Genomic DNA, 25,281 nt, shown 5'->3' with positions numbered 1-25,281 from the left:
CGACTGCTTATCTGAGCCAAGGCTGGGGGATTTGAATCTGTGACCTGCCTGATTACGTCATTATGCGTCACAAGTAAATAGAGTACAGTAAGTCCCCGGGTTGCGGAACATCCGACTCACAAAAATCCGACTTTCCGGAAATGCTCCCATAAATCATGTTCAAAAATGTCAATATCTGGAAATGTATGGGTTCGTTATGCAAGTGCAAGTAGTGCAGCGCTGTGAGGTTGCGGATGAATACCGCGGAGCGAGGCGTAAGGCGGGCAGCCGCCTTACGCCTCGCTCTGCCAAAACGCCGCCTTCACAGAGCCCAAGCTTCACTAGGATTAAGGTAATGAGAATTGTTTGTAGCGTTAAGTAATTATTTTCCTTTTGTAAAAACGAACTACTATTCGGGTAGGGGAGGCACAACTATTTCTGGCTATGGGATTTTATCTCGATTTTTGGGGGGGGGGAAATTGTTCAGTTTTCGACATGAGGATAATAATTCGTGTTACGGATGGTTCTGGGGAACCTAACCCTTCCGTGAACCGGGGACTGCCTGTATATGCCAGGTACCTTCCCAGAGCTATTCCGCTCTCAGTCTTGTCAGTTCCGGGCATTTCCACACCGAATTATAAGAACCCGAACCGTGCACGAGTATGGCCCCTTTGAGCCTTGGCCATTAACACTCACCCATACAAATCCCAAAGGTCTGGCTCTCTGAGCCTCAGTTGTTTACACTGAACCACAACAATCCCTTCAGGTTCTTGGTCAGTTTGTTTGGGCCTCGGACAAAAACAATGACTCCCAAGACTCTCTTATACGAGCTTAGGATACGTTTGGTGAAAGCACTCCTTTAAAATCAATTGGCCAAACGTCTCAATGTTGCACTCCCCTGATAAATGCTTGACACTCACTGAAGTTTACAAGAAATTGCAGTATTGTTCAAATAATGTCTGGCTGTTTACGCACTGCTGTAGTTTCACTTGGTGCAAGCATGCAGCTGCTTTGCATATTTATTACTTGTATATATACTGTCTATGAATGCTGTAAAGATAAAACGTAAAAAAGACAGTTGTTTTTCAATCCATTGCTCTATGAAGGCATGCCCATTATACTATTATATATGTTTATATTTATATAGTGGTCTTTGATCATGACAATCTCATCCCGCACAATCACCAAGGAACCACAGACAAGCTGCAAAGCAGCAACGAAGCAGGCACTACCAAAGTATGCCCAAGCTCTGCAGTCCTCTATGATTTATCAAGATGTTTATGTGAGGAGTCCGGAGCACCCGGAGAAATCTCACTCGTGCAACGGAGAAACGCCCCATCTCCTCCAGAAGGTACAGCTGCTGTCAGTCCGCACGTTTCTGCACTGCCTTTTCCTGGTGAGCCACGGTATGATACCTCGACGCCCACGTGAAGGGAGTTCGCAACATTCGTGCGATCCACCAACCCTTGCTTCAACAGTGCTAGATTACAGGCGTGTGTAGCCAGCACCACACCATGCCCCGTCAGTCACGGAAGTTGTTTGACCATACACCAGGGGTATTGTCGTCTTATTTATTTTGTTACTTATCGTCCTCCCAATGATGCTCATTATTGCACTGTGTTATATACCACACTGATCAATGCTGGTTGGTGATGGTGGGTGGTTCCCGACCGATTCAGATATCACTCACCAGTGATGTAAACAAGCGTGTTCCTGGTGGTCAAAAACTGCACCACAAGGACATCCTTAAAAGACACTTCAAGACAGCCAATATTAAATGTGGACACACGGGAGGAAACGTCAGCCAACCGTAAGCAGTGAACAAGTGGCTGCTGTAGCAGACTCGGCCAAGAGGGTTGAAGAAAGAAATGGGGGAAGAAAAAAAACGATCAGCATCAACACCGGCAGCAATCGGACAACACAAATCCCATCCCAGCAGACGAGCAGCAACTTTTGGCCGAAGTGCGGCCGATGCTTCCTCAAGGGCTGGGCTCTCAGACCACCAACGGACAGGAAAATGCTGCTACAAGCTGTCGTCATCGTTCGCGATGGACAGCCAGAAGAAGATGAAGAAGATATTAGCCACGGCTGAGAATCAAACTCAGGTTGCCCAGGTTGATAGCGCAATACGTGAAAAACCGAGCCACTGCTCACGCCCAGAATGTAATGAAGCAAAACACTAAAATAAACTGAACTTGCTAAAATAAAATGGGACCTTTTGATTCCTTGAAAGGTTTCTATTTTAGGTTTGAACATCTTAACATCCGTTTCATTGCCAGAAAGGGTAAAACATATTTTTTCATACTTTGCTAAAATAAAACTGTCATACGTGCAATGTCTGCTATGTGCCGAGACATTACCACATCCTGCCTGCCTCGACTTTCTGGCAAAAAAAACCCTCGCTGTACTGCCACCTCCTGCACACCTCACAGCCCCAGACTACAACACACAGCATTCCCTAGGCAGTCTCCCACACAGACTACAATACACAGTATTCCCTAGGCAGTCTCCCACCCAGACTACAACACACAGCATTCCCTAGGCAGTCTCCCACCCAGACTACAACACACAGTATTCCCTAGGTAGTCTCCCACCCAGACTACAACACACAGTATTCCCTAGGCAGTTTCCCACCCAGACTACAACACACAGTATTCCCTAGGCAGTCTCCCACCCAGACTACAACACACAGCATTCCCTAGGCAGTCTCCCACCCAGACTACAACACACAGTATTCCCTAGGCAGTCTCCCACCCAGACTACAACACACAGCATTCCCTAGGCAGTCTCCCACCCAGACTACAACACACAGTATTCCCTAGGCAGTCTCCCACCCAGACTACAACACACAGTATTCCCTAGGCAGTTTCCCACCCAGACTACAACACACAGTATTCCCTAGGCAGTCTCCCACCCAGACTACAACACACAGTATTCCCTAGGCAGTCTCCCACCCAGACTACAACACACAGTATTCCCTAGGCAGTCTCCCACCCAGACTACAACACAGTATTCCCTAGGCAGTCTCCCACCCAGACTACAACACACAGTATTCCCTAGGCAGTCTCCCACCCAGACTACAACACACAGTTTTCCCTAGGCAGTCTCCCACCCAGACTACAACACACAGTATTCCCTAGGTAGTCTCCCACACAGACTACAACACACAGTATTCCCTAGGCAGTCTCCCACACAGACTACAACACAGTATTCCCTAGGCAGTCTCCCACCCAGACTACAACACACAGCATTCCCTAGGCAGTCTCCCACACAGACGACAACACACAGTATTCCCTAGGCAGTCTCCCACACAGACTACAACACAGTATTCCCTAGGCAGTCTCTCACCCAGACTACAACACACAGTGTTCCCTAGGCAGTCTCCCACCCAGACTACAACACACAGTATTCCCTAGGTAGTCTCCCACCCAGACTACAACACACAGTATTCCCTAGGTAGTCTCCCACCCAGATTACAACTCACAGTATTCCCTAGGTAGTCTCCCACGCAGACTACAACACACAGCATTCCCTAGGCAGTCTCCCACCCAGACTACAACACACAGTATTCCCTAGGTAGTCTCCCACCCAGACTACAACTCACAGAATTCCCTAGGCAGTCTCCCACCCAGACTACAACACACAGTATTCCCTAGGCAGTCTCCCACCCAGACTACAACAGACAGTATTCCCTAGGTAGTCTCCCACCCAGACTACAACACAGTATTACCTAGGCAGTCTCTCACCAAGACTACAACACACAGTATTCCCTAGGCAGTCTCCCACCCAGACTACAACAGACAGTATTCCCTAGGTAGTCTCCCACCCAGACTACAACACAGTATTACCTAGGCAGTCTCTCACCAAGACTACAACACACAGTGTTCCCTAGGCAGTCTCCCACCCAGACTACAACACACAGCATTCCCTAGGCAGTCTCTCACACAGACTACAACACACAGCATTCCCTAGGCAGTCTCCCACCCAGACTACAACACACAGCATTCCCTAGGCAGTCTTCCACACAGACGACAACACAGTATTCCCTAGGCAGTCTCCCACCCAAGTGTAATTCGCCGGAATCTCCCGAGCATTGAGGGGCCATTTGCTCACGCAGTTATTTTACAGGGATCCGCACCTCCGGTTGGCACGGGTTTGGCTAGGCACGGTGCGAAAGAGGTTCAACGTACACGCATGACGACCGGGGTGGTTTTAAGGTTGCACGTGCACGCAGCTCGATCTCACACTTACGTCGGCGTGCAACCGTTTTCATTCTGGGTGGGAACTCGTGCTCGTGACCTTTTGGCACAAGCGTGGCCCAGACAAGGGGCTGCACGAGAGGGGGGTGGCCAAGGAACTGCCAAGTCCCCGCATGAGGTCATTCCCAACGGCTGGGGGGGTCCGGTTGCCCCCATGTAAAATTGCTTGGCAACCAAATATTGTGTACATATACACACATGCGCACACACACACACATATGTGGACGAATGTATGACACGCATATAAAGTTATATGCATAAACACATACGAACGTACAATGGCAAAGACCCCTGTTAAATCTTGTAAACGAGAGCACGAGGTAAAAATACGCAAAGACAAAGATCCCCCGTATAGGCTTAACATACTTTTGGGGCAAGTGCGAGTAGCACCTATGAGGGCCGGCACGGTAAACGAGTTGGTGTGGGCATCACCACACCAACACTGATGTTGACACACCGCACCAGGTACTCATGTAAGGCTAAGTTGGCCTCAGGGAGGCCTAGGAACCTACACAATTGCCGAACAAAGATCCTTGTTTAGCCTGATAAAGGAATGCATTCAGTTTGGTGCCGGTAACGCCAGCCCGTCATGTGGTATGTCAGCTGCTTGCTAGCAGACGTTATCCCTACTTACGCAAAAAAAAAGCTTCAAGTGCTACGAAGAAGAGGGAGAGGCTGTATCAAATCAGATTGTTATCACTGTTACATCATTATAGTTACCCCAATAGCCAGAGAGGCTCTCCTCTCAATGAGCCTGACGCTGTACACATAGGCAACCGTTGCTTCTTTTCAAAAACAATAAATACAACTTCATCCCTTTAAAACTGGGGTGGACCGATCCGTTGCTTAATGCGGATTTTTAAGCGCACGAGACGCACGTCGAACGGCGTGGGCAAGAATCAACGTTTTTTTTAGATTTGTCTACGGCAAGGTCTGAGGGTACGTGGGGGGGTGAGGTTCCGTGTACCCCCGCGTCAGCGCAAAGAACTCCCGTAAGTTGGGGTTCGTCTATACGAGTGTACATATAAAATGTTACAAGTGATATCAAATGTATGCAAATGTACAGAAATGTTTAATAAAGTACAGTACTGTACAGCAAATGATTGACGAATAATTTATATATGATAAGTGCATGCTGGGTGGACTTGTTTCTCGCGCAGGCCATAGAGTTACACGCCGTCAAATCCACGTCTGCGTGATGGCAGGGGGGTGAGATTTGACTCCTCGCTTCCAGCCCCATGCGTGTAGCGAAAGTACGAGTCACAAGTGCAAGTAGGAATCGGGGTCGGTCGCGTATGAGCGGGTCCACGTACTCCGAGCCCACGTACTCCGAGACCTTACTGTATTGTTGTATGCAATGGAGTCACGGCACGAGAGGTGCTGAAATTCACCAAGAGAATAGAATGTTGAATCAAAAAGAAAACTCTACACATTCGCCAATAACACTGTGGCCTTAAAAGGAAAAATAAATATATCACAGGCAACATTTTTTGCCCAATGGCCCTTCTTCGTAGCACATAGAGGCGCGAGAGAGAGAGAGAAAGTTGGTTACAGCTGGAGACTGCCCTTGAGGCCTGAATGTTTAAATGAGATGATTACCCCAATTCACAACAATCATCGAACACCAGAAGGGGTGAACTTTGTCCACCAGGTCCACCCCTTCTGCTAAGACTAAAACCCGTGGTCTCGTGAAACAGAATGGATTGTAAGGGTATGCGGGCAATGACTGTTTAACGTAGAAAAACAAAAAGCCTCAAAACCTCATTCCTGCGATTAGTTCTTTATATATTATTTGGTCACGAAAGCACATTGGCTCCAACATTCCGCAAATTACTCCTTCCCCCTTTTAAAATCTCACAATGTCTATAAATCAACCACCAGTCCACCTACAGACATCCTCCATCCCAGACTCGCCGTCTCACCGAAGTGTGCCGTCTGACATTGGAGGACGGGGGGGGGGAGACGTGAGGGTGGAAGGCCAGTTCTCAACACACGGACGCCATTCGTCCAATGGCTGATCTCTCCGATATCAAAGGCGAGACCGATGGAATGGAGCCAGCAGAGATACATTGTGAAATCACAGTTGCCGAGCACGGGGCCCAAATGCCCAAAACAACAAGTGGCCAGCAACAAAACAGCACGATTAAAAGTTGTAATGGATAAGAGTTAAAGTTTTTTGTATTGCCTTAAACGTTGCCTATTATATCTATGTGCTTCTTTATATGCAGTGCTATTGACGGACGTATTGAGATTTTTTGTAAATGTGTGCTTGCGCACACCACTGCCAACACAGCACCATCTGATAGTGTTTAACAATCCTCCGATTTTTCGATTTAAAGCTTTCGTGACTGCAGGGATATGAATCCTCCTTCGATTTGTTGGAGACACAGAGCCTTTGAATGAATAGATAGTATACACAAATACTCGTCATTTCTCCCTTTTGTTTTAGTGGAGTTATCTATCAATGGATCACCCTGTACTTCAATTATGAAGTCGGCGTCTTGTCACAAGTCGAAGACATTTCCATCTGGAATTCCCTCAGTCTGACCGTCGCATCATGCCAGGGGGCACAGCTCCGGAAGACGACATCACACATCTATTCCTGGACTCTCTTCAATGGGGCTCTTATCTACACCAAGTGCTTGTTCAACATGGTTTTTCGCACACCCTTATGTAATAATAATACCCCCTGAATGTAACCAGGGAAACCTCAGCGATTTCCAAGAGTTACTGCTTATTTGCAAAAGGCTCCTATGTGAGCTTGCTAAGTTTCCACTTTTAAGGAAAACCCACAAATGCAAAGAATGGACACCAAAAGTGCTTACAATTTTGCCCAGTAAATCTATTTGCTGTACTTCCACCTAAACACCTAAAATCAACATTCGGTGTTTCGTTCTTCTGATTTTTGGCGAAAACATACCATTGTGTTTATCACCTGCAGCAGGGCAAAACCACCCAAGCCATTGTCCATTTTGTCAAGATGCAAATGGGCAACTGTGCACATTCCATAGGAAATAAATAAATAGTTTTACAGTAGACGTGGCGTGTTGTGTTACGGTTCACCTTTTATATTTTACTATTTGCTTTGAGACTGCCTATAAACGCAGAAGGCTCGCAACTCCTCCACAAGCGATATAAATGGGTGCATCATCGTCTCCCGCTGTGACGTCCACAGCGTAATCGGGGTAGAAACAAAATTGGTCGGGAGCAAAATAACGAATAATTTAATCAAATAATCTGGCACGTTTGCCTTGAACGGTAAGGAAGAATTTCTAGGCCATCACAGGAACAGTTGAGACCAAACCTTGTTGGAGTCGTCATTTGCTTTGGGCCAATATTTGCTTTGTTGGAATAACACGAGGAGGCTAAATCCATCTGTCCCAGCCGGCACAGTGGGTGCATCCGTGGAAGGATCCCGTCCAGGCTGCTGACAGCATTTAATAATTTCGCTGGGACACATTCCCATGACCCAGATAACGACTACAAAGTGTTCCCCCTCGCCACTCAAAGGGTGCAGAGATTAGAGCTTTCAGCACCAGTTAAAACTTTTCTGTGTACACTTTGTCCTGCTAACTGCCGAATGCGATTCCTCCAGTGAAGCAGCACAGACTACAGTGATTTCCTATATGGTCCACAGTTTGGGTTACATGGCCACAAATCCCACTGCGACTTCTGCAATTGTCCCACTTATGAAAGAGATGTGCACATCGACTTGGTAATATGTTCTGATGCCGTTGATGTCACTGCTGTAAAGAATGCCCAGTAGCTTTAGGCTCCCGATCATTGCCCCCTACAGCGGCAGGGCAGTGAGCCCAAGCGCCTCCAGACGCCCCCCCCCCATTTGGGGGTGTATTATTCTGGGTTCGAGACATGTTCGCGATTTGTATCTCCCTCTGTAATGCTGGTGTTTTGGGTTGTGGGAGGGGGATAAATAACAATGCATTAGCTCTTAACCCTTTTTCCGTTCCGATGACGTACATAAGTGTGTAGGTTATCAGTTTTTCTTCCGATTACGTTCCAATTACGTATGTTTACTTCATCGCTACGAAATTGATTCCAAACGGAATCGAATCGATTCGGGAGTAAAAGGCCATGCGGGAGGTGGGCATGCGGCACAGTTTGACACCAGCTGTCATAGAGTGCGGTTGTGTCGCTACAGTTCTCTGCGGTGAGTACAATGTCTTTTAAAAACAGCGTCATTATGCCTCTAAATAAAATTAACGCGAACTGCTTGCACGTTCCGAGATTCAGCGGTGAACGGGACCCCACGCTCTGCAACTTGCGAATGTCTCGGAAACGGAAAAGGGTTAATACGGCTGTGTGACAATCTGCGGTACATGCTGGGGAGCCCACACTACACCTACGTGTCATCGTGCATCGTAGACGATTTCCTGGAAGCAACTGCGGATGAAACAATAAACCGGACGAATCTGGTGAAACGAGGAGGACTTACATTTGCTGGCATTTACTGAGCCACTGAAGCCAGAGCTGTAGGAATCCATGGGCGACTGTGGAAACAAATAACGTGTATCACACACAGCTGCCAACATGGATGCACTCGCGCGCTGCGCTAGACACAAGTAGGCAAGCTCGAGCAGTGGAAATATTCACCCCCTGGCGACTATTATCGTGGCGATTCAGACGAGGAATGTCATTTAAACGCTTATAATTTCTTGGTCTAATTTGTACAGTTGTATTTGTATCGTGGTGTCCAGCTCCCTTTGCTTAAATGTAACGTTAGCATATCATTTGTGGATAATAAAAAAAAACACACTTGTCGTGATGAGTGACTGATGAACCTTAATAATTACTAAATGATGAATGGATACATTGTTACACTCCTAGTAAGCAAGTACCTCTTGTTTAGGTAGAATCAAGCCACTTTAATAAATCGAATGCGATTGGCTATTACATCTCAAAAATTATAGGCATGGGATTCAAATGTCAGTTTTTTTTTTTATCACGACTTAAGTTAAATGAGTTTTTGGGGCAACGCCAATATCCTTTAAATGGTCCATATTCAGTGCTGGAAAATCCACATTACGATGGCAGGGGAGCTAGTCTCCCCTAAAGACAGCTGCAGTTGACTTTTCACAATCTGGTACAGTCTCATGCTAATGCACTCCCAGGTTAATGATGGACTGGGCCAACATTTCCACGTGGTGATAATCCACTTCCGTTGAGCTTTCATTTGTGGCCAGGTCGCTTCTGACAAAGAGCTGTATAGCTCAGTGGGCCTTACGTGGTAAAAATAAAAAAATAGTTTAACTCGCAACTGGGATTTCACCATTCTAATTAAGCTATTCAATCCTACCATCGCAACACCCATCCACATTTCATAAGAACTAGTTTTTCTTTGAGGGAGTCACCCATGTGATCCAAAATATATATGCAAATTACGCTCATCTATGCCATCATAAATAGAAGACGTGCAAGAAAGTGAAGTAAAGAATTTCCGTGGAGCGCTTACAGTGATGCCATTATCCGAGTGAGTCCCATTGACTTGCCGGCCGTAGCGGTGAGCTTTGTTGAAACTCATCGCTCTTGCCGATGTTGAGGCCCTGGGTAAAGAAACACAAATGTAAAAAAACCACACAGCAACAACTGAACTAATTTAAAATCGTATACAAAAACTAAAAGTCAGGAACTGTGTTGGCAGCGTTGTGCAAGCACGAAAGGAAGTTTAATATTTATTTGAGATTCCAAACATTTCGGAACAAACCTGAATTTGCAAGGAGGCGTTGAACTATGCCGCAGCCACTAGCTTCGGCCGCTTTGAGCGGAAAGTAACATTCGTAGCGAGAAAGGGGGTGAAAAAACGAGCTTGAAAAAAAAGTGAAATTCAACAACTTCCCGAGTACGTTGCGGCAGACAGGCCGTCTTGTGTGCACATCGAAGCCTCATAAACACGCTATTGAAACGGCCACTTTGCCCGAGGTAAGAATGTTTTTGACTGCTTCTCTCTCCTCCTCCTCCTCCTCACGTGCCCCTCTCCCGTCTCGTCGTGCTCACTCTCCTCCCACAATGTTTTCCACCGCTCAGCTGCTGAGCTTCTCTCCCCCCCTCCCACTCACCCCCTCCAACTACCCTCCCCTCTGAGCCTCCCCTCCCCTTTGCCTTTCCACCGTCTGCATAAACAGCTGTAATGTGGTGGAGAATTTCAGGCTGAGAATGTGTGCCCTCCCCTAAAAGCGAAGGGCTGTGTTGTGCATTTTAGATGTGCGCTTAAAATTAGCAGCACAAAATTAGCAGCACGCTTCGCTGTGTTGCCGACCCCCCCACACTCTTCCAACACCTTAAGTGCTCAACAATTATCCGCTCGATAATTATCCGCAATTACACAATCGGCCAAACAAATCGACTTTTTAAAGTTGCAAATGCCCGCGAACAGCCCATGGCGTGTAAATATTATTCTTCATATATATTTTGGTTAATGTTTGCTTTGAACAAAGTTTATTTTTCCCGAAAGAGATGCGTGCGATGAATTGTGCCTAAACTCTGTCAAACAGCTCACCGCTTTCCACCGTGTGCGTTCTGTGGTAATTTACCTCAAACCGAAAATTCGTAGAATTCACCTCTAACACATGAAATGTGCCGCCCCCCTTCCTCACCGCCGATTCGTTTCCCCTGCAGGCCTGGCACTACCCCCCTACATTCGTCTTATATAGACCGGTCGCGTCGGGTCTGAGGGCCTCCTCCGCCCGAGATTGTCCCTGGCCGGTTTCTCTGTCACCTAAAACGTTGTTAAGGGGCCCTATGTTGTTGTTGTTTCATAAAATCCTAATTTAAATAAATAAATGTGCCCTGAACAAAAAAACATTTCTTTAGAATTTCCCAAATCTTTAAAATGTCCATACACCCACATTGTGAAGAATTTGTTTAAATAGAAAATAAAAGTTAATCTAAAACTTCTCTAAATCCAGTTTTGTTTGTACTTGGCGATACCCTCCCCTGGAGGGTGACTTGGTCTAAAATGATCAACTGTATACTATATATTTCATGGCACCCAACTCTGTACTGTATGATCAAATGTGCCCTGAATTTGTCAGGCTCTGAAATGGGAACAATCATTAACAGTAGTATCCATACAAGATGTGATGTAATTGATGAACATTAATACAAAGCAATAATTGCTCATAATGAACCACCTTCCATGAACATTGGGCAAATATAGATTACTTTCCACAAATATTGCAGATGTGTTTTAAAATTGCAGGACAATTCTCCGTGTAGATTAATCATATTAAGTATAATTACATTATCAAATTAGGCTTCGGTTTTAAATCACGGTGCGAGTCAGATCGTGTGAATACATGCATATAGAGCAGTTTTGAGGTCGAATCTGAATCTTGTTTCAAGATCAGTGCAAGTCAAACTTCAATGAAAGCATCACATCATTGTTTTTTTCCACAATACTATCTTGTATGTTTCTACAGTATTGGGAATGGCTTACAGATTAATTATCTCATGAAGATGTGGAGTCACTAAAAATGAAGTGTATGGTCACACAACGGAAGCAAACCAAATCTAAGCCTTTTGAATAGCACGTCGCAACTTTTGGCAAATCCAAAAGATTACTTGGTGAAACCTGTCACCCTCGTGGTTGGCTGCTAAACCACGAAAAATATCAAGCCGACTTTACTATATCATTACTTGTGACAAGAGCTGCCTGGTGCCTGGGACTTGACTTGAATAAGATTTGAGCAGAGTCCAACTTCATGGGACCTCCTTTGCCAGTACCAAAATATGAGAATAGGTTTTCCCCTTTTTTCTGGCAACAAAACAGGTGTTAAGATGTTAAAACACCAAACTGAAACCTTTTACAAGGAATCACGTCTGCATTGACAGCAATGCAGACAAAAAAAACTCTGATAATATATGCATTGTCTTTGAAACGGATTGGTCCACACCAGAGACAGCTTTCTTTGGGCTGTTCGCCTTTTGGCGTCCTCTGGTCTAACAGCTTTTGTTGTTTCCCTTCTACGTGACTTTACCGAAAGAACCAAGAATATCTTAACACCTGTTTTGTTGCCAGAAAAAAGGGGAAAACCTATTCTCAGAGCCTAACTTTTTAATCCAATTTCCAAATGATGATTGGTGGTGGGGGTTAATTTTATAAGCCTGTTGGTTAATTCAGCCAATAAAAAAAGTACAAATGTACAACTTACAATGCCCAACAACAACAACCGCCATTCGCCACTAAGTGGCGGTGACGTCACGACGGCGCTTGTGCCAGGCTTTGTGCACGTGAAGGCCACGTGAAGTGTCGAACGCCCGCTGGCAGGAGGTCACGGGACAGACCAAGGCGCCATGGGTCGACTGACTGAGATTACTGGCCTATGCACCACCTGTGCCAATAGCAAGCGTAGGACAAACTTGAGTTCACTTATGGAAAGAATTAGTCCTGATGTTGCGTCGATAAATCATCTAGAACACACACGAGTTATAGGACTGAGTCATTACTGCAGCCACAGCTGTAGAAATATCACTTGAAATGATCAGAATATGCTTTGAAAATATCTAAATATGGTGTCCATTTAATTCACACTATTTATGTTGGAAAAATAAAACAACTCTCAGTGAGTGTGAAGATACTTTTTTCAAGAGGACACTGCGTTGGGATAATTGCCAAATTAATTTCCAATGAGTATTTTTTCACGTGGTAGGAAACCGCAGAAGCTACGGAAAACCCACACATAGGATAACTCAAGACCAGAGCTGGGTCGATTAGTAGATTAAGCCGAATATTCGACTAAAACTTTGCAATTGGCCACTTTTGATGTAGTTGATTGGGGTACTTGAGCTCCTTTAAAAATGGTAGCCTCCCCATTATCCAACCATCTCTCAAAGGCAGAAACCCCCTACAAGTTACCGATAAAATCACCAAGCCACCACCCATCACCTCCCGTTCAGCGGCACACGTGTAATCAAACCGACAATCCGTAGGGCAATCGATTACACTGCACTTAAATAATAAAATATCCCAGCTCTACTCAAGAGACGCTAACGGGGACACGCATGTTGCACGCACTGAATGCCACAGTTCAGTGGAAGACGTCTGGTTGACTGATATAGCCAAACCGTGGTGTGGGTGGAGGTAATATCAGGTGAACATCTCAGGAAAATGGAAACCTGGGAACCGTGCTCCCTGTTTGGAGGCCATTTTGTTGCAGAGGGGAGTGTCTATACCGCCAAGCCCAGATTGCTCTCTGCCATGGTACAGCGTGTCACGCTTTGATGCCGTATCATTTTGGCCGCCCACGCGTTGCAAATTCCCCGCATCAAACTGCCAACCCTGGGGCCCATCCCAGGGCAGGGTATATGGGATATGGGTTACACCGTATTGCCTGCGGAAAAAGCTCACTGGAATTTACAGATGTTTTTTTAACTACCCAGGGCCTATATATAGCATGCTTGTGTAGGGCAGAATTCGCACTCCTGTTATACAGTGAGGGAAAAAAAGTATTTGATCCCCTGCTGATTTTGTACGTTTGCCCACTGACGAAAAAATGATCAGTCTAAAATTTTAATGGTAGGTTTATTTGAACAGTGAGAGACAGAATAACAACAAAATCCAGAAAAACGCATGTCAAAAATGTTATAAATTGATTTGCATTTTAATGAGGGAAATAAGTATTTGACCCCCTCTCAATCAGAAAGATTTCTGGCTCCCAGGTGTCTTTTATACAGGTAACGACCTGAGATTAGGAGCACACTCTTAAAGGGAGTGCTCCTAATCTCAGCTTGTTACCTGTATAAAAGACACCTGTCCACAGAAGCAATCAATCAATCAGATTCCAAACTCTCCACCATGGCCAAGACCAAAGAGCTCTCCAAGGATGTCAGGGACAAGATTGTAGACCTACACAAGGCTGGAATGGGCTACAAGACCATTGCCAAGCAGCTTGGTGAGAAGGTGACAACAGTTCGTGCGATTATTCGCAAATGGAAGAAATACAAATGAACTGTCAATCTTCCTCGGCCTGGGGCTCCATGCAAGATCTCACACTACGCCGTGAAGGACTGAAATCCTGCAGCGCCCGCAAGGTCCCCCTGCTCAAGAAAGCACATTTACATGCCCGTTTGAAGTTTGCCAATGAACATCTGAAAGATTCAGAAGACAACTGGGTGAAAGTGTTGTGGTAAGATGAGACCAAAATGGAGCTCTTTGGCATCATCTCAACTCGCCGTGTTTGTAGGAGGGGGAATGCTGCCTATGACCCCAAGAACACCATCCCCACCGTCAAACATGGAGGTGGAAACATTATGCTTTGGGGGTGTTTTTCTGCTAAGGGGACAGGACAACTTCACCGCATCAAAGGGACGATGGACGGGGCCATGTACCGTCAAATTTTGGGTGAGAACCTCCTTCCCTCAGCCAGGGCATTGAAAATGGGTCGTGGATGGGTATTCCAGCATGACAATGACCCAAAACACATGGCCAAGGCAACAAAGGAGTGGCTCAAGAAGAAGCACATTAAGGTCCTGGAGTGGCCTAGCCAGTCTCCAGACCTTAATCCCATAAAAAATCCGTGGAGGGAGCTGAAGGTTCGAGTTGCCAAACGTCAGCATCGAAACCTTAATGACTTGGAGAAGATCTGTAAAGAGGAGTGGGACAAAATCCCTCCTGAGATGTGTGCAAACCTGGTGGTCAACTACAAGAAACGTCTGACCTCTGTGATTGCCAACAAGGGTTTTGCCACCAAGTACTAAGTCATGTTTTTGCAGAGGGGTCAAATACTTATTTCCCTCATTAAAATGCAAATCAATTCATAACATTTTTGACATGCGTTTTTCTGGATTTTTTTGTGGTTATTCTGTCTCTCACTGTTCAAATAAACCTACTATTAAAATTATAGACTGATAATTTCTTTGTCAGTGGGCAAACGTACAAAATCAGCAGGGGATCAAATACTTTTTTCCCTCACTGTATGTACGTGAAGGCAGTGAAATGGGTGGATTACAGGGCTGTAGATCTCTGTACTGAGTAGTGATCTTGCAAAAATAGGAAGGTTATAAAAACTTGTTTTGCACTGTTGCATTGTGGGCAATGTATCTCTACGTAAAAGTATTTTTAGAGCTGGGGTGGTTATTGAACCAACGGATTCCTCTGCTGATTAGCAATTCGATTATGCGACCAATCAGATTACATGAAAATACACTACATGAAGAGAACAAATGGTCCAAACTACTTCCCACGTGTCGCTGGACACGTGATGGACGGGGCTTGGTTGCGTCATCGGCATAATCAGGGGTCACTCCGGGGGGGGGGGATTCCCCTCTTTCTGAAGGCAGGATGTGCAGGATAAACAAAAGAAATATGAAAGGGTTTTTTTTGGTTAACAGTGCCCCATCATTTATAAAGAAGGCTCGACAACAGCATCTTGGTAGTCCAGCTAATAAGGCCCAGATAACACTGACCCAGAGTTTGTTTCCACAAATGTTGTTGTCTAATAAGACCTAGGTTTGTAAAGGTGTGCTCAACAAACATAACAGGGCATTTACGTGGAAAGCGGAATTTGAAGCCTACTCCTGAGTACAACCCTGGTTGCCTATAGGACACTGGGAAAGAAAACGTTGTGTGTTGGAGCATTGGCAAGTGGTGGTGTACATGTGCTGCGAGTAGTATTTGAACGACAGCGAGCCTCTGCTAGTACAACTGAACTTTAAGTGCCTGGGTGCGAACAGAGCTTGCCCCAAACATTTGTAAGGATACATGGGGGATCTTTCTCTTAGCTTCGCTGTCTTTACATATTAGTCAGATGCATGTTCATTCATGCACAAAGTACTAAATGATAAATGACGAATGAGACCAAAGTGAGGATTAGGCTGGCTTTGTTTCGTAACGCGGCTTGTGCAAATGTTCTCGCTGCGAGTAAAGAAAACTCGCACTATGCCTTGCTGATGATCTCCCGCAATGGCGAAATTGGAACGACACAGTTGGGAAATTAATCTCGCTGCCACAAACATACGAGGGGTGACCAAGACGTCTGTGCCCTGACATAGAATACGTGGTGCTACAGCAAAGGGTGAATGATAAGCTTAACTTGAAGATATTATACGTAACATTTTTATTTTATTTTAATGCTTATCCAAGGGAGAAGCTGTTTATTTTCTACCGCCGTTTGAAGTAACCCTGCCAGTGTGTGAACTTTAAAACTGAGAAAATGGGAAAAACCCAGAGAAATACGCAGTAAATCAAGAGATAGAGAAACCAGAACAAAACTAAAACTCATCAGATCAGTGGCCCAGAGCCATCCATGTTTACACAGTCAATTAATAACTGATGAGGCAATTTATTTTTTCTAGAGGCAATTTATTTTTCTAGTGGCAATATAGCAACATATTTTGTTAGTGAATGGTTAGAGCAAGACAGTTTTTTTGAAGTGCATTGCACTTGGTGCAAATGAGTCTCGTCTGTTTTCTGTTTCAGGCGATACGTTTCAATCACCCCTTGTTTTGTCACAATCCCAAATATAAGAATTATTTGACCTGAGAAGTCCCTAGCTGAAATCAGCTAAGGAATCTAACGATTTCTTGTGGAGTCTTCTGTCTTTTGTACATGGTATAACCGCAGTAATGAATGTGTTTGTATGCTGTGTAAGTGAACACAATGTGCAAAGCCTACAAACTATCCAACTGGGTTCAATTCCCGAGCATGCATTACATCAGTAGCAAGTGGCATCAGAACCTTCATGTCTGTTATGGTGCGAGAGATATCAGAGGCCAATAGAATGACTTGACTAAAAAAAAACATGTTTATGCTTAATAAAATATACAAATTGGGCAAACGTCCACGCTCTTCACGGAAACACTGTGGAGTACTTATTGAGTCACATGTCCCTTTGCTGTCATTTCAAAAGACACTCCTATCTTCCGGTCTAGATCGAGTCAATTAGTTGAACCAGTTGAGAACTCGAGAGAGCATGTTAGTCTCATTAGCAAGTGATCTGCGTAAAAACTAAAATCTCATATTACTACTTAAGGGCCAAGAATAAAACGATGATAACATATCATACATGACCGGGAGCTTTAGAGTTTCAAGACCACTTTGCATGAGGGTCCTTACATTGGGATGTTTGGTCTGGAAAGTCCCTTTTTAACTGGAGTCTAAAAGTCAAGTTGAAGTACTCATTTGCTTAAATAAACACTGGGTAATGTTAATCGCTTTTTGGCAGTGCTGAGCCAGAAGTGACAATTCGACATTCTTACGACAGTGGCGAGTCTATCCAAAGGACAACCAGGTGGAATTCCAGTGGTACTCGTTTAATCAACGCCAACAGGGTGATGGCTATGGTGTAAAGACTGGCCTACATTTAGTGTTTATATGGCACCATGGATTACAGAATACTGATACAGTATTTATATTTAACAACAGCGGATATAGTCGTCTATGTCCCAAGTACCGCAAAGTTCACCAAATGTATGACCACTGCAAATGCAGATTGTGTGCAAGTTGCCCACAAAGTCAAGCAATTTCCTCAAAGCATCGTTCGTGTGTAAATCTGCCAAGATACAGACACAAACGTTCACAATATATCTGCTATGAGAGATATATATACTACCGTGATGTCAAACACTGCAAAGTTAAACGTGACAAAATCGCTGTTGATGACGTTGGACATAAAAATACAAGCTTCTAAAAAAAGACCGCAAACTCACCACCTTCATCATATACATTGCCTTCTGAGGTACGTTTGTTTGAACATAGTTATGTATATACACTACACACAAATATCATCCAGCATATAATGCAGTGTTGAAGCGGTGGCAGCGGTTGGCGAATTGCGCCACCAACACTAACTCTCCCAGTTGGAATCCCCAGTTAGGGCTCACCGTCAGTGGCGCTATAATGGGTGCCAAGGTGGCTAGGAGATGTTAACTACCTCGCCAAGTATACAGGAGGTCGTAGGTTCGATCCCGACCCTGACGCCTGCTGTATATTTGGAGTTGGTGTCTCTCTCTCTCATCATCATCACGGTGGCTAGGAGATGTTAACTACCTCGCCTGGTATACAGGAGGTCGTAGGTTCGATCCCGACCCTGACGCCTGCTGTATGTTTGGAGTTGGTGTCTCTCTCTCTCATCATCATCATCACGGTGGCTAGGAGATGTTAACTACCTCGCCTGGTATACAGGAGGTCGTGGGTTCGATCCCGACCTTGACGCCTGCTGTATATTTGGAGTTTGCGTGTCTCTCTCTCTCATCATCATCACGGTGGCTAGGAGATGTTAACTACCTCGCCTGGTATACAGGAGGTCGTGGGTGCTGTATATTTGTAGTTTGCATGCCTCTTTCCCTGTGGTCGCATGGATGTTTCTCCGGGTGCTACTGTTTTTACCCTCCATCTTTAGAATCAACACGCGTTTACAATATTTAGCCGCTCTAAATTTCGACATGACAAGCCCCTTCGTCGAGTTATCATTTGTGGCCAAGCCGTTTCCGAAAAAAGCTATATAGCTGTTGGCCTTACGTGGTAAAACAAAAATCGTAAATGGATTTAATAACAAACCCACTCGACCCTTGACCCTTAAACTCTTTCACCAACCCCCGCTGACCAGCGTGGTGAAGTTATGGTCAACAACCTGCATGACGAATCGAACTAATCATAAAATGTCTCCACGTGAAAATGAAATAAATGTTCACACCTCCTTCTGGTAGTGAATATTTTCAGCAGCATTGTTTCAAGCCAAGCGAATGTCAGTGTCTCATCAGTTGATGTATTATGAGTTTGCGTTAATAATGACCCATATCTTAAATAAAGGACCCTTAACTATACACATCTAGCAAGGGTTCAAGTAAGCCTCAACTGCTGATGAAACAATTAATGTCGAAATCGGTCGAGTTCTTTCTTGCTTAAGCGATGCTGCTGAAATTAGCACTCCCAGAATGCCGTGTGGCTGATCAGATGTGTAAAGTGTACCTTAATTTTAATTTGAACGGACAGATGTAGTATATGAAGATGTACTTACCTGCTTGCGTATACATAATATTATAGCGACTTTGGTACCTGAAAATGTGTATCCCATCAAAGACCAGATATTCATTCATGCAGCCCTTCCTGCTGGGGTTTTTTCGTGGTTGAACTTGATATTGAGAAGCCACACCTTATAGTTTTCGTTGTAGGTTTAAGGGTGTAGATTTGAAGGTGAAGGTTTTGGGTCTATGGGGTTTTATGTGAGGGTTTAGAGTTGACAGGATAGAGTTTGGGTTTATCTGCTTTGGGGTTAGGGTTTAGGGCTGAGTTTAGATAATTTGTTTAGCGGTTCGTGTTGGGATTTCCGGGGTTAAGGATTAGAGGTTCGAGTATTTAAGAGTTAGGAGTTGTAGTTGAGGCTTAGGGGTTACAAATCAAGGATTTGGGGTAATAGTTTCAGGGTGGTGGTTTAGAGTTATGGATATAGGTTACAGTTAAGTGTTGGCATCAAGTTCGGGATAGGGTTAGAATTAAGGCTTAGAAGAGTTAGGGAGGGATAGGGAGGGGGTAAGAGTTCAGACTTAGTTGTTAGGGACAGACTTACGAGTTAGAGTTAAGATCAGTAAGCACTGTACACCAAGACTTTCTGGCCACAGATCCACAGGGGGCTCCAGTCTCGAGTACGTACTGCACACACTGTACTCACTGTATGTACTGTACACACTGTACGTACTGTGCATACAGCAAAGTCGACTGGTACGATGCAGTATGCAGAACTGTACTGTACGAGTGTCGGGTAGCACTCTACAGTACTGCAATACGTGCCAGGCTGAAAAAAAACATGCACTGTACCGAATATATACTGTAGATTACTTATTGCACGTGTCATCTACAGTACACGCGTGTACTGTATACAGTGCATGAGGCGTGCAGTCTTGATGCGAGCTTAGTTTAACACAATATTATCCACAGTCTTAATTCTGAGCTCACGCGCACATTGTGCACTGATTAACAGTTCATAGACTGCACGTTTAATGTAACACTGAACTGTTGTATATCCGCTCTTCGGCAAAAGCAGAACGGCGGAGGAGCCACGCTCACAACAACGAGCGGAGCGCCGGGGCGCATAAAACGCAGCGAGGGTGGCACAGTGGGGGAGCACGGCTGGGAGGCATTTGAGTCGGTCAACCCGTAGCACCTGGGTCTGCCACGTGACCACCTCCTGCACCTAGCCTGGCACAGTCAACCCGGAGCACCTGGGTCTGTCACGTGACCACCTCCTGCACCTAGCCTGGCACAGTCAACCCGGAGCACCTGGGTCTGTCACGTGACCACCTCCTGCACCTTGCCTGGCACAGTCAACCCGTAGCATCTGGGTCTGTCACGTGACCACCTCCTGCACCTAGCCTGGCACAGTCAACCCGTAGCACCTGGGTCTGTCACGTGACCACCTCCTGCACCTAGCCTGGCACAGTCAACCCGTAGCACCTGGGTCTGTCACGTGACCACCTCCTGCACCTAGCCTGGCACAGTCAACCCGGAGCACCTGGGTCTGTCACGTGACCACCTCCTGCACCTAGCCTGGCACAGTCAACCAGTAGCACCTGGGTCTGTCACGTGACCACCTCCTGCACCTAGCCTGGCACAGTCAACCCGTAGCACCTGGGTCTGTCACGTGACCACCTCCTGCACCTAGCCTGGCACAGCCAACCCATTGCACCTGGGTCTGTGCCGTGACTTGGCAGCAGCAAAAGCCTACGACAACAGTTCACGTGGTCTCAAGGTGCACCTAGCCTGGCACGCGTCACCGCCACTTCGTAGCGGTCGCGTTAGGCGGCGTGGGGAGCTTTGCCGTCTTCCACAAGCCGCGGTGTTGTTTGAAAATATCTCAAACTGTATGTATTTATTAATTACAACACTGTATTGCACAGTAAAATGTAAAGTAAAAAAAACCAAGGTAAATTCTTAGCGCTACCTATAGAAAGTTTTTGTTTCAGAAAACAATCCTATCTAACCTATCAAAACTTTTAACATGCATTGAACGTATCGTATCGTGGCAACCCTAAAATGAAATCGCTAAAGCTACGTATCATACATGCATTGAACGTATCGTTCGCTGCTGCGTTTGCCTGCCGTGCGAAATTTAAAATTATTTTACAATTTTGTCGTGTCGGTATCGCCATCGTAAGATCGAAATCTCGTAAGTCGGACCGTCGTAACTCGGGGACTATCCGTAACTCGAACTTGACGGTCGCGAATCTCCGCCCTGCTCAACGACAGCCCCATAGGACAATGTAGACACAGCGTGGCGGCACTTAAAGACTTTTGTACAATATTGTGTTTATTGTGTACACGCACTACATTACACGCGCGGTGATGCTGATGATGATCGTGGAAGGTGGTGGTGATGATGGGCTTCATGTGATGTTAAACTGTGGATGTGTGATGTTGTTGTTGGTGGTGTTATGAAGCCGACAAAGCGGAATTCATTTTGTTAACGCGATCTCGGTGGCACGCTGGGGTGGGATAAAAACTCACCTGTAAAGATGACGACGATGCTGATGATGATGATGCTCTTCACTGTCGGCCGATAGAAGATGACGACGATGATGATGATGGCGATGAAAATGTTACCAGCGCATCCGACGAAACGTGCACATTCTAAAAGATTAGCGCGCGCAAGCTGCGACTGCCGTGAAATTATGACTCCTAACGCAACCGGCACGCGAGAGAGGGAGGCGAATGAGAGAACAAAATTTCCACCCGCACCAAAAGTGACTAAAGAACGAAGAATGCTGGCACGCAAATCGTCTCGCAACCGCTCCGAGTCTCCTCCCCTTGGGCGCCTCTCTCCCTGCGGGGACTCCGCCAATGCAGAGGCGGAGGGCGGCAACGGCGAGCAAGGAGAGAGCCACGGGGGGAGGAGACATGGGGGAGAGGGCGGGGCGATGAGGTGGGTGAGGAGAGTGGAGGTGGTGAGAGGAGTGTAGGTGGTGAGGAGAGTGGAGGTGGTGAGAGGGAGGAGTGGAGGTGGTGAGAGGAGTGGAGGTGGTGAGAGGAGTGGAGGTGGTGAGGAGAGTGGAGGTGGTGAGAGGGAGGAGTGGAGGTGGTGAGAGGGAGGAGTGGAGGTGGTGAGAGGGAGGAGTGGAGGTGGTGAGAGGGAGGAGTGGAGGAGGTGAGAGGAGTGGAGGTGGTGAGGAGAGTGGAGGTGGTGAGAGGAGTGGAGGTGGTGAGAGGAGTGGAGGTGGTGAGAGGGAGGAGTGGAGGTGGTGAGAGGAGAGGAGGTGGTGAGGAGAGTGGAGGTGGTGAGAGGGAGGAGTGGAGGTGGGTGAGGAGAGTGGAGGTGGTGAGAGGGAGGAGTGGAGGTGGTGAGAGGGAGGAGTGGAGGTGGTGAGAGGAGTGGAGGTGGTGAGAGGGAGGAGTGGAGGTGGTGAGAGGAGAGGAGGTGGTGAGGAGAGTGGAGGTGGTGAGAGGGAGGAGTGGAGGTGGGTGAGGAGAGTGGAGGTGGTGAGAGGAGTGGAGGTGGTGAGAGGGAGGAGTGGAGGTGGTGAGAGGAGTGGAGGTGGTGAGAGGGAGGAGTGGAGGTGGTGAGAGGAGAGGAGGTGGTGAGGAGAGTGGAGGTGGTGAGAGGGAGGAGTGGAGGTGGGTGAGGAGAGTGGAGGTGGTGAGAGGAGTGGAGGTGGTGAGAGGGAGGAGTGGAGGTGGTGAGGAGAGTGGAGGTGGTGAGAGGGAGGAGTGGAGGTGGGTGAGGAGAGTGGAGGTGGTGAGAGGAGTGGAGGTGGTGAGGAGAGTGGAGGTGGTGAGAGGGGAGGAGAGTGGGGAAGGGAGGAGAATGAAAGAGAGGAGCTGGGTTGAGAGGGATGTGGCTAAAGAGAGGAGAGGGACGATGGAAAGAGAGAGGGGGAGAGTGGGTAGGAGAGAGGGAGGGTGGTACAGTGCAAGGGAGGGAGAGGAGGAGGAGAGAGGGGCGAATGGAGCTGAGGAAGGATGCGGAGACGAGAGGGAGGGAGGGAGATGAGTGGGTGACGGAGGATCGAGGAGTTAGTGAGAGCGAGGGAGGCGATGTTGATCTCGAGCAGCAACTAACGAAGGTTCAATCGAAGTGGCTGATGAGCTCCTCATTCATTTTCGTTCAATGGGGCATTGAGTCGCTGTTTATGCGTTTACATGATTCTGTTCTGGATGACCAACAGTCGCCACACACGGCGGGAGAGTGGTTAATTGTTGTGAATTAAAAATGTGTTCATCAGGTATCCCCATCTGCCATGCTTTGTGCGGATGAAGTTTAGGGGTTACACATGAACGTTGCGGAGTGAGGTTAGAGATGTGGGTTGGAGAGGGAGGGAGATTAGTTGGGGACGGAGGAGGAAGGATTGGATGAGCGAGGGAAACGGAAGGATCATAATATTCATAACGAAGGAATCCGATGAGCTATAAAGCTCTTTCTCGCCAGATGTCCGGGAGGAGAGAGGTGGAGGGTGTGAGTCGAGAGGGAAGATTGGGAGAAGAGACGGAGAGTGGTAGGCGAGGGAGAAGAGGATTAAAACTAGTCCACATACTATACAGCAACGATATTACTGCGGAGCTGTTGTTTCAATCTACTGCTGGATGACACGTTTCCCAAAATCCGCACGTCGGTCAACGGGGTTGTTTGATCACGCCGCGGTGGCTAGGAGATGTTGACTACCTCGCCTGGTATACAGGAGGTCGTGGGTTCGATCCCGTGTCTCTTTCCCCGTGGTCGCGTGGATTTTTTTCCGGCTCCTCCGGTTTGTCCCCCCCCCACCCCCCTCTTCACATTTAGAATCAACAACACCACGCGTTTACAATATTTGGCTGCTATAATTTTCCACGTGACAAGCCACTTCGTTGGGTTATCACTTGTGGCCAGGTTGCTTCTGAAAAAGAGCTACATTGCATGTCAGTGGGCCTTACCTGTTAAAAAAAATAGTAACTACTTCACCAGGTCTGGTTGAGATGTCACTCTCCGTGGTCGGTCTCAGGCACTAAACTATCTATAACCCTTATCCCCCTAACTCTGTCCCCGAATCCAACCCCCCCCCCCCCCCCCAATACCTCAACCCTAATCCTAAACGCTAACCCTCTAATCCTAAGCTCATAACTGCAATGTAACTGTTCAGTATTTCCCGTCAAAGTTATCTGTACCTGGCTGTTATTGTGCACCACTGTATTATACAAGTTCTGGTTTACATACTTGCAATGCGTTAAATACAAACACACGTAAAACAAACGTTATAACAATGGCTCAAAATACTTCTAAGTAAAAAAAATGGTAAAGACAAAAACACAGTTACGGTCCTAGTTCAGTATTGGCATTGACTTTTTGTCCAAGGCCACGCGATGAAAAATGAGGCAGGCACGCGCCATCAAATATTGAAAATCAAAATAAAATATTCATACAATATGCCGACATATGCAAGCACGGATCACAAGGTGGCGGTCTAACTCTTTGCGTGTGTTCATCTTCTTTGGTTCTTTCGGTAAAGTCACGTAGAATGAGAATAAAATAATAAAATAAAACAATAAAATTCTCACGAGACGTTTCGGCCACAACACAAGTAGCCGTCCTCAGGTGAAGAAACAGGACTGTCCAGAAGACAGCGCTTGAGATGCGTGTGCTTCTGGTTTGTGCGAGCCACACATTGTGACGTTACAGCACAAAGCAGCCACGTGTCTGTGTATGTATTGTTTCGGTACCCAGTAAGCGTGTCAACATTGGGTGAACGTGGATCAAACTTGCAATACTTTACGGGGCAGTGTTATGTATTGTATAATGCATTTTTTGTTTACGTATAAATGTTGTGTCATGCGTAGTACGTTGCGTGTGTTGTATGTGCAAATGTTGTGTCTGCATTGTGTGCCGTCTATGTATGCATGGTGAAGGCATATTGTGTTATACTCTTCATACATGGTGTGTGCATTTTTGCGTAGTGTGTGTATTACATAGATCTATTTTTGTGCACGTGTTGTCCAGCGTATCGTATATAGGTAGGCACGTTGTGTATGCATACGTGAATATATTGTGAAGTGTGTGTATTACATGCATGCATGTTGTATAAACATAGCATTGTTTAGTGTGCCGTATGTATGCAGTGTATGTCTTGT

The 25,281-nt window shown here is 46.3% G+C and overlaps 1 protein-coding gene across 2 annotated transcripts in view; it reads right to left on the bottom strand.

Moving 5' to 3' along the window:
* The window catches only part of LOC116949629 (E3 ubiquitin-protein ligase TRAF7-like), a 45,467-nt gene extending 23,460 nt beyond the window's left edge, over positions 1-22,007 (bottom strand). Inside the window, exons 1-3 of one of the 2 annotated variants that reach the window (XM_032967141.2) lie at positions 21,694-22,007; positions 9,709-9,799; positions 8,692-8,746 (exon numbers count right to left, since the gene is read on the bottom strand). In XM_032967141.2, the coding sequence (XP_032823032.1) occupies positions 8,692-8,746; positions 9,709-9,777 (124 nt within the window). In that variant the 5' untranslated portion in view covers positions 9,778-9,799; positions 21,694-22,007. Of the gene's footprint in view, positions 1-8,691; positions 8,747-9,708; positions 9,800-9,960; positions 10,204-21,693 lie in introns of those variants that run through there. The other variant, XM_032967142.2, reaches the window with a different exon arrangement.
* Between the last annotated feature and the right edge of the window lie 3,274 nt (positions 22,008-25,281).

The sequence above is a fragment of the Petromyzon marinus genome, chromosome 37 (genome assembly GCF_048934315.1).
Source record: "Petromyzon marinus isolate PM22_M1 ecotype Great Lakes invasive population chromosome 37, UKy_Petmar_22M1.pri1.0, whole genome shotgun sequence".
NCBI lineage: Eukaryota > Metazoa > Chordata > Hyperoartia > Petromyzontiformes > Petromyzontidae > Petromyzon > Petromyzon marinus.
Note: the sequence above shows the minus strand (reverse complement) of the source record. Positions and strands in the feature narration are given on the sequence as shown.